Raw genomic sequence first — 10,380 nt, 5'->3', positions numbered from 1 at the left:
TGCTAGACTTATTAAAACTACTCTTATTTAATTTTGTGGGGTGGATAAAACCTTAGAGGACTTTCTTTGAGCAGTCCAAGGCACCACAATTTTACATCAGCTCTGACACTAATGTAATTCTATTGATCAGAGAAGAATTCCATGAATCAGGGCGGAGTTCAGCATCTACCTTGGCAGGGAAGCAGACTATTCATATCTCTTGGTAAGCAAGACCTTGGAAAGAAGCCACTTACCCAGTTTCAGTTACAGAAGGGTAGTTTATTCTCCCTCTTTCTACATTTTAAAATTATAACCTGACCTGCTTCAAAGTAAAGTGCTTTTTGCTTGCCAGGAAGCACTGGCAAAGATTTGGGAAACTTAGAAACTATTATAACAACTGAACTGCTATGGGGTTGGAGCTGGAAGGGAAGAGCACTGCTGAGAGAAAAAGGAGGTCCTCAAAGAACTTCTGGGATTTTTGTGTGTGTGATTTGTGTTGTCAAGTGTGGTAAAAAAAGCACTCAAGTCTTCTTTAGGAGAAATAATCAGCTATGAAATATCAGATTAAACTTTCTATGCTTTATGTATGAATTACTGTGAGGACAGAACACAGTTAATAAAAGATTAAAAACCATACTTCAAGTCAAAAGTAAGCACAATTGTTTTACTTTAAACTATTCCTCATGTAATTGCTTAAAGTTTCAGACATTAACATCTGCAATCAAAAACATCCTCATTTCTCATTCTCAGACCATGCTCCTGGAGTTCTGAGATTAAAAGTCCAAGGTAATGATATGATTTACTATCTTACAGGTGTACAGAGAAAACATGTCCTTGAGAAGAGTGAAAGATTTAAACTGAATACTTTTCTCAATGCAAGAAAGAGACAATGAAGTGTCAACGATGACATTTTAGTGATTTTTTTTGTCCTTCTGATGTAGATACTCTGCATGGTGTATAAATGGCTAGAAAACAAAATAAAAGATGAAGGTACGAAAGAAGGAATCTCTTCTAAGACAAAAATATCTTCAAAATCAAAACCTGGAAAGACATACCTTGAGATAACAGGGAAATTAGTGAAAATAATGTAATAGTGAAATTCTAGTGAAATTTCACAAAAATCAGAAATCTACATGAAGTATGGCTTCCATGGGCTGGAAAAAATAGTAAAAAAAAAGGATGCCATAACTGCCATAAAGGCTGACATAAGGATGACATAACTGCCAGATCACTCCCTAATCAAGTTCTGCTGAAATGATCTAGGTTAGAGAAATCCTTCCTTTAAAGAAGGTAAGCTAGTTCTGTTACTTTGATAAAACTGAGGATGTAGTCTATCTTGCCTGCCAGCAGAACAGAATGCCAAATGATTTTCCTGTTTTGTATAAAACGTACAAATTTAGAAACACGGTGAACTCTGAGCAAATAACACAGCCAAAGGACTGCAGAAGTTACTTTAAGATTATAAATATTTGAGATTCAGATTTTAATTTGCATGATAAACCTACAAATCATTTATGCATGCGCATGTACAGAGAATGGTAAAAAGGAAATGTGTGTGTTTTATAATACCAAAACATGAACCTGATTTAATGAGAAATTACATCACCGATTCACCAAAAGGTCAGTATTTTCAAATACCCAACTTGGTGAAATATCTCAATTAAAACCTAGGGAAAGATGCATTTTAAAAGCCCTCACATTGATTTTGACATAAAATGAATGGTAACTGATAAAACTATTTGCATACTTAAAAAAAATATATATATATATATTTTTTTTAGGAGCATACCCTTGAATATTACTCACAAATATAAATGTATTTGTGAACTTGTCAGTGTCAGACAATCAGACTATTTATAGAGTAATTTCAACTTCAGAATTTGTGTAATGGATACTATTGCCACTACAGTGCTGGAATGCATTTTATTCTTTACGCCACAACCTTGAATAATGTATTAAAACACTTAATTTTCCAGATTTTTTTTTTTTTGTTACCCATCTGTTTTTCCTATTAGCAATGTATTTCTCAAGGCAAATGATTGTAATAAGGCTAGTAATTGAAAGTTTTTTCTACACTAATATTTGATAATACAATCCCCTTAGCCAGGTGTCATTAGCAAAAGTACAGTTCAATTTCAGGTGGTATTTAAAAGATTAATTTTAAAACAAAGATTATTAAAAGCCCTCTCTCCCCTACCATCAAGCTTTAGGGTTTTGTCCCCTCTGAGGGAGAGGTTCTGCATGGTGATGGAGTGGAATAAGAGCTTTCAGCACTGGTCCTGCTCTTTTCTCTCTCTCCTTCCACTTCTGGAAATGAGGAATGGCCACTCCTTTCCACCTGCTATGGCACTCTTCTGATCCCTGTTTGAATGAGTTCAGATCAGTGAAGTGGCAGAAAGCTATTCAGTTTCTTGATGGGTTTCTTGCTGATTCAGCTAAACAAAAACCTGCCATGACACGAATTTTACAGCTTTTTAGGTTGGGCAGAACCTCAGAAAGCATCAATGGAGAAAATAAAGCATGGAGAGCACATTTCAAGGTATCTAATTTCTTTGCCACCTTTCCTGTAATAGCTGTTCTAAAAATGCAGCCAGCTTAATGAAAGGATTTGGCTCACCAAGATGTCAGATGAGTGCCAGAGTTGGCACAAGGAAAGCAGCAGCAGCAAAGATATATCTGGAAGTCATCTCTTTCAGCTCCAATGAGCTATTAGACTGGCTAAATCTGTCTTATGGGATTGCACCCTTAAACATGCCACTCTAGCAGATGTTTGGGAGTATATGAACTGACGTTTGCCAAAAAAAGAAATTAGATTTAAATATTGACACAGCCGACCCCCAACAGCGTACTTAAATGTACAGTCCTAGATTGCTGGAACCAATAGCTCTTCTACACTGCAAAGGCCCAAAGGATCCCTATTAACACAAAACTATTTGAGCCCACAGATCAGTTACTCTTTATTTATTTATTTATTTATTTATGTATTTATTTATTTAGGGGGTGGGGAGGGATGTGAAGTTACTGAACACCTTTCCCTGGAAAAAGTTGTTTCTCTTCCCCTAATTTTACCTCCCCCTGAAACCTAATTGCATTACCTAAGGTGAATTAGCATGAAGGTGAGAAGATGTCTGGGATGTGTGAAGGTCTCCTTAAATTGGTTATCTGCCAATAGAAATACGAAGTACATGGTCCAGTAACAGTAAATGCAAATTCAAGATTCCTACTTCTGGATCCAAAATATCAGAACAATATGCTGCAAAGCACTCATCTGACCCTCCAGCCCAAAAAAAAAAAAAAAAAAAAAATCCCTTTTGAAGATTTACATTTTTTTTTAAGATATGTTGAATGAAACTTTTGCATCATTCTACTGGGTTGGGTATCAACTACTTTCAAGCACTTGGTGTAAAGGTCTAAAACTGTTATTATATACTCCAGCTATTATAAGTTATATAAGCTATTTCCATAAGAATATAACCACATACTCATCCTAATCCAGAACAAACAAATCTTGCTAGGTAAGCTGTCCATCGAATACTGTAACAGCCTTAGGGCTTTGTAAATTCAGGTCAGCATCCCTTGACTGGTACAGATCAGCTGTCTTTGGCTCAGGCAGAATCAGTCAGGATCACAGTTTGTTCCACCCAAGGAATCCATTGCAAATTGAGGAAGGAGGCAGTACTACCATCAGGAATGCCTAATAAAATGTGTAGGTAAAAAATTCTTAATGGTGACACTTTTCCCTTAATTCTCATTCATTTTCAAGTAAATACCCCAGTAAAATACAGAGACTGTGAATGGTGGTCAATCTGACAAATGGACAGTCTCAATATAAGTGAGAAATGTATGTGTGAAACATAATAAAATATGTAAATTCCAAAACCTTGTTTTAATGGAATACTTCTCTTGTACCAAAGATGTCTTGCTAAAATTACTCTTAACGATATTCCACATTCAATGCTTTTTTTTTTTTTTTTTTTTTTTTCCAGATAAAAAGTTAGCTTCACTTGTACTAATCACTGAATTGATCCCTCAGTTTTACATCTCATCTTAAGATCAAATTTCATTTTTCAGCCCTTACACAGGGAGGAATAGTAGGTATTTACAGAGCATCAGGATTCAATTCCCCACTGGAAAAAAAAAAACACTCTCTCAAGCTAATGGTGCATTAAAGCACTGACAGCACAAACCAAATGCTTGTTTGGTCTTGTTCTGAAAGTGAAGTCTTGCCCTCTGGCTGAGAACCAAGTGTGCTACCAGATGAGCAATACAGGGACACTGAAGAGCAACATGAAAGAGTATAACTGCTAAGACTGCGCTGTACCACCTTCATATCCAAGGTTTTTCTCTGAGGTAAAAACAAAACAAAATACAAACAAACAAGCAATCTTTTTTTGGATATAAATCTATTTGTGACTGGACAACCTGGAGCTGGGTAAATTAGAAGAAATGAGACACACCCACTTTTGTTTGTTTGTTTGTTTGTTTGTTTTTTGTTTATGTGTTTTCATGTAGTTTACATCAAAACATGACTTGTCTGTCAGGGATTTTGGTTTCCAATTTTTTTTAAACAGAATGCTTTGTAGCCTTTTGTTTAACTTGAATGCCTCAGATAGGCAAAACTCTGACACAAAAATAAAGACTATTCAAATCACTAAATGTCAACATAAGAAACATTACTAAATATGTCTAGGGCATTAAGAAACATTACTAAATATGTCTGGGACTTTTTGGATGTTTTAATTGGGAAAGAAATGCTCTGCCCTGAATAAAATGCCATGTATTTGGATACATTAAAAGTTAGAAAGAAAGAAATGAATGCATAAATGTACTTATGAGAGAAAGAGGAACAGTTTTGATTATATTGATGCAATTTCTGGCACTTAATAATAAATCAAGTTTCAGTTACAGCATGGAATACCCATACTGATGTAGTCATCAAAGAAAAAACCTTTTTGTATATGTTAGTTTATAAACTGAAGTGCCAGAAGAGTCATTGAATGACAGTAGAGTCGTATCTACATTTGAGACTTGGTTGAAAGAGAAATGTCTTGAAAAATTAGATACCTGCAACCCCCATTGCTACACCAGGAAAATTTCTACTGTAGACTCAGTATAAAAGTTACATATGACCCTGTGCAAGCAGCATCCTCCCATAAACAGAATGTTCCCACTACTGGTCTGTTTGAAACTGTAAAGGCAATCTCAGCTGTACCATACTTTCTCACAGATACCTTCTAAGTTGCAGTCTAGTAAAAAACATAATTGGATTCCACAGTGAGTCCAATAATACATACCTCATGGGAGAAGTGCTACTGAAGTCAACTAAAAGCTCATTTTCTAAAATGTGGCAAGTTTTCTCTTGGAAGTTAGTGAAAGAGGAAAAAAAAAAAAGAAGAAGGAAAAGACTAGAAAGGAAAAAAAGAATCTAACATAGCAATGTTGAGAAAACACTGATTTATGTACCATGAAACACTCATGAATGGCAAGAAAATATACTAGATGATTAGACAAGTATTTTCCAGTTACTAATGATACTATTCAAATGAAAAACTTCATAACATTTATATTTAATTTAATTTTTTTATTTTTTAATATATATATTTTAAAAAATTCTAAGCATTTTTTTTTTTCTTCAAGAATGTTCAGTGAAAGATTGCTTTTTGCTCCAGGGACAAAACTCAGTCTGCAAACTGTAGATATGAGTACATTGGTGTAATGTAACAATTCTCCACCACTGCAAAGACAATAAAAGACTTTATCATTTATCATATTTGAGTCTGTGGAAAAAAAAAAAAAAAAAGATAGAGTCCTTAGACAAAGATCTGAAAGTCTTGCATTAGTAAACTGTACGACTGCTTAAGGAGACATCAGAAAAGTTAATAAAATAATATTTTAATAAAACATTTTTTAATTACATGATGCATTTTACAGGTAAAACCAAAGATAATTATAATTAGGATTTTGGAAAACCTGCATTTGGAAAACAAGGTTTACATGAGGCAAATAACCCTCCTGTGCTTTATATTACATGTATACTTTTTGTGCTTTTTGTAAACAATATCCCTTTTGAGTCCAATTGTGAAGGAATACTTAGAGAGAAATGGCTATATAACTATGTAAGCTGACATAGGAGGACTAGCTTCATAGGGAAAAGAAATTGCTGAGATCTGGACTAAACTTTCTACGTTCCTAAGAAGCCCAAAGCTGATAGAGGCATTTGCTTAAAAAACTACAGTTTTCTATTGAACGAAAAGAAGTTTGTCCAGGATTGAGTTAAACATCCCTTGGTAGCAGATATTGATGGAGCAGGTACAGAAGGCTGCTGAAAACTGTCTACTTTCTTTAAAACTGTGCCAAGGTTCTTCTAGTTGACATAAAACATAAAATGTTTCTGGTTTGGTCCATATAAGGCACAAAGAAGTAACTCTTTACTTACTGCATTGAGTAACTACTTACTGCATTGAGTTACTACTGTTCTCTGCTGCACCCACTTTCAGTTAGTCTAACTAACAAAGTAAATGAGTTTTTCATTCGAGAGTAAAATCACATTCAGACAATTACTATTACTCTATCCCTCCTGTGTAAACATCAAGGCCTGTTAATAGTTATTTTCCTAGTCTGAAGTCCATATGTCACACCGACAAGATGGGTCTCTGAGAACAGGAGATCTAAGCTGAGGTGGAAATACGCACTTCAGGGCATGACAAGCTTGTAAGGAAAATGGAAACGTTTTAAATGGGTGGATGGAATGTAAAGATCAGGAGGTCATAAAGATGGGCCACGTACTGCAAAGCAGAGGAAGGGAATTATTCGCGGAGGATGGTTTAACGGGAAATCCACATCATTCATGAAATCCACGCAGGATCTCATGCAGCAGAGGCAGCAACACCCGGGCACCCTGACAGAGCCTCACCAGGACCCCAACCCCACACATTCACCCTTGGCTGTGCAGGGGCATGTCCATCTCCCTTCTGCACGTCAGCATTAAGGTGTTAATCAAGCCGAAGGGGCAGCAGAGGCATAAGCCCTTTTGCTCCGGCCCTGGTGTTACTCCGTGTCCCCCGCAGCCCCAGCCCGCGGGCCGGCCGCCATTTCGCGACGCGCGGGATCCCCTCTCGCCTCCGGCCACGCCGCAGCCTGACGGCAGGGGCGGGCGCCTCGCAGGCTCCCTTTAGGCATCGCCGCCTCGGGAAAGGGGGAGGAGGAGGAGGGCTTTCTTTTTTTCTTTTTTTTTTTTTTTTTTTCCTTTTCTGATTTTTTCCTCCTCTCTCTCTTTTCCAGCCAGTAAAGAGTGTCTGCCCCTTTGAACCGCGGGCACAGCGGCTGCACGCACACACACATCACAAACACACACACACACACCACACACTCACACGCACACCCAGCCGCCGGCTATAAATAAGTTAACAGCCGGGCAGAGGGCGAGCAGTGCGCCTCTCCCGCCGGGCGGAGGCGGCGGGGACCGCGACCGCCACGACCACCGCCCGCCCCGAGCAGCCTCCTCCCGGGCGGCTCAGCCCCGACCCCGACCCCGGCCCCGGCCCCGGGTGCCATGGCGTGCGTGGAGCGCTGCCGCTGCTGCGCGGGCGGCCGGCGGCACAGCAGCATCCTCTACAGCATCCTCAAGAGCCAGGAGCAGGCGGAGGCGGAGAGGCGGCAGCCGCCGCCGGGGCCGGTGGCGAGGCGGGGGCCGGCGTGCGGCGGCTGTTCGTGCGGCTCGCAGCGGCGGGTGGCCCTGAAGAGCCCGCAGGTGGCGTGCAAGGCGGCCTCGGCCGTGCTGGTGAAGACGCTGCGCTTCGTGCAGAACGTGCCCTGCTTCCAGGAGCTGCCCCTGGACGAGCAGCTCGTCTTGGTCCGCAGCTGCTGGGCGCCCCTGCTGGTGCTGGGGCTGGCGCAGGACCGGGTGCACTTCGAGACGGTGGAGAGCGCCGAGCCCAGCATGCTGCAGAGGATCCTCACCAACCGGCGGCAGGGCGAGCACACCCCGCCGCGGGGACCGGCGCCGGGGCGGCCGCACCCACCCTCGGCCGGCGACATCCAGGCCATCGAGGGCTTCCTTGCCAAATGCTGGAGCCTGGACATCAGCACCAAGGAGTACGCGTACCTCAAGGGCACCGTGCTCTTCAACCCGGGTGAGTGCACGCGGGGGTCCCCCAGGGGAGGTGGCGGAGCAGGGGGGCGCGGGGCGCAGTCCCCCCAGGGGTCGGGCCGCGGCCGCTGTCCCGGGATTGAAACAAACCGAGCCCGTGGCAGTGGCTCGGGACAAGGCGGGAGGCAGCCGCAGCTTCCCGCCTGCTTGGAGCCGCCCTGGGGATCCGTCTGTCCGTCTGTCCGGCCGGCGGAGCTCAGAGGCCCCCTGGACAAGCTCGGCACCTGCACAGCGGGGACAAAGCGGGGCAAACCTCAGGCTCTCGGGTGTGCCACGGCAGGGGAGTGCTTCTTTGGCTTTGCGTTGCGTTACTGTTCTTTCTTTTTATTTTCATGCATCGTTTCTCTTCCTAAAGACTTCCAACAGCTCTACCAAGCGGTTACCATGTCAGTTACTTACCTGGAAGGCAGCTGGATATGGGACTTCCTAACTGTGGCTCTACCAAGTTGTATTTAGCACTTCTGCCTTCAAACTGTTGCACCGAAAAGCAAAATCCCTCTGCTCCCACTCCCTCAATATCCTCAGTGTAGTTCCCTAGGAAACTTTCTATCTTATATTGGAGTTAATACTTGTTGACACTTCTTATCTGGAGCTACTTAGAAACTGTTGTCAAAAGAAGCCTTATAAAAGCCTAAATAATGCCTTTTGTAGAAGTGAACAAGTTATTAAACAAGTTATTTATTTATTTATTTATTTTTAATTGTTATCTCTGCTATTTACAGATTATACTTGTCACTGCAAAGGCATTTTGTACAGCATTCTTCAATGAAAGTTTTTGTTATCAACTAATTCTTTTTAACATTTAAATGAATGCTGGCAAATTCACAGTTCACTTTTGAGTAGCAAAGAGTATTGAATGTCTTTAACCACCAGCATGATAAGATTTTGAGCTACACTATAAAATTTGGCACATTGATTCTGCATGCAAGAAGTCCTCTAGCAATTCCATTTGTTTAATTCTTTGTGTAATAAATATAATCTGTAAGCTGTTAACTCTTCTGTAAGAAGAGTGTTTTATAGATGAAACCTGTGTAAACAAAATAATTTATTTTTCTTTTCAGATTTACCTGGACTGCAGTGTACACAGTATATTGAAGGACTGCAGAAGGAAGCACAACAAGCTCTAAATGAACATGTCAGACTCATTCACAGAGGTGATGAAGCCAGATTTGCCAAGCTGAATGTTGTTCTATCCTTGTTAAGATCTATTAATGCTAATGTGATTGCTGAACTATTCTTCAGGCCCATCATTGGAGCAGTGAACATGGATGACATGCTTTTGGAAATGCTTTGTGCAAAATTATAAAGGCATGTAAAATAATGAAAATAAATCCAATGCAAAGGAAGCCCTAGAGCAGAATAGTGTAAAGTACTGTAAATAAACTAACTTATTGTTTTTACATAGATAGTATTTTTGTATTCAATAATAAAGTATTCTTTAAGTTCTGGAATTATTTTTTATTAAAGACAGTGCTTTTGGAATAAGATTACAGTCATCAGAATAAGCTTTAAGGTTGCATAGAGTGTTCATAACCCTTGTCGACTGGCAATTTTTTTAAAATCATGTATCGAATAAAGATCGCACACTATATTGTACTTTCAAGGTTAGGAATTCCTGCTCCACCCCCCCCTCAAACAAACAAACAAACAAACAAACAAAAAAAAACAAAACAACAAAAAAAACTAGTCTAGGTTTACATTTTAAACATTGTTGGCATGCAGAAGTGGGAAATGAGCAAGCCGTTTGCTTTGCATGTTTCGGCGATATTAGAATAGGATACTGTAATCACAATTCTGCTCATAGTTCAAATACCGGCTCCATCAGAGACTTACTACTGTCAGTGAACTACTTCTATTGACTTGAAGTCAACAGACTGGAAGTCTGTAAGGAGTATTAAAGAAAATATGTTTTATTTGATGTGAGGGAAAGCATATTATGAATATTTTGAGATTTAATGAAACTTGAATGAAGCTTGGGTAACTTGTGGTAAAACATTCCATTCAACACATGTTGGGCTTCAGGGAAAACACACACACACACACACACTTGAGTCCCCAAAACAACAAGCAAACAAAAACAATTGCAAAAGTATCCCAAAAGCAAACGCTGAATAGGGTGGTGAACTACTGGTGTGCACTAGACACTTTTATTTGCTTTTAATCTAGGCATTTGCTAGTAAGGATTTTGCTGGCTGGATTCTTCAAACTAATTCCTATAGAAACACACAATTGTTATGCTGACATGTGGTGTA

General features: G+C 40.1%; 1 protein-coding gene across 1 annotated transcript; it reads left to right on the top strand.

Moving 5' to 3' along the window:
• Positions 1-7,318: 7,318 nt before the first annotated feature.
• On the top strand, positions 7,319-9,823 carry NR0B1 (nuclear receptor subfamily 0 group B member 1). The gene is made up of 2 exons (XM_082751633.1): positions 7,319-8,111; positions 9,190-9,823. Exons 1-2 carry the CDS (start codon positions 7,532-7,534, stop codon positions 9,432-9,434), a joined length of 825 nt encoding a protein of 274 aa, XP_082607759.1. The 5' UTR covers positions 7,319-7,531; the 3' UTR covers positions 9,435-9,823.
• Positions 9,824-10,380: the final 557 nt, after the last annotated feature.

The sequence above is a fragment of the Aythya marila genome, assembly GCF_965140915.1.
Source record: "Aythya marila genome assembly, chromosome: 1".
Taxonomy (NCBI): Eukaryota; Metazoa; Chordata; class Aves; order Anseriformes; family Anatidae; genus Aythya; species Aythya marila.
Note: the sequence above shows the minus strand (reverse complement) of the source record. Positions and strands in the feature narration are given on the sequence as shown.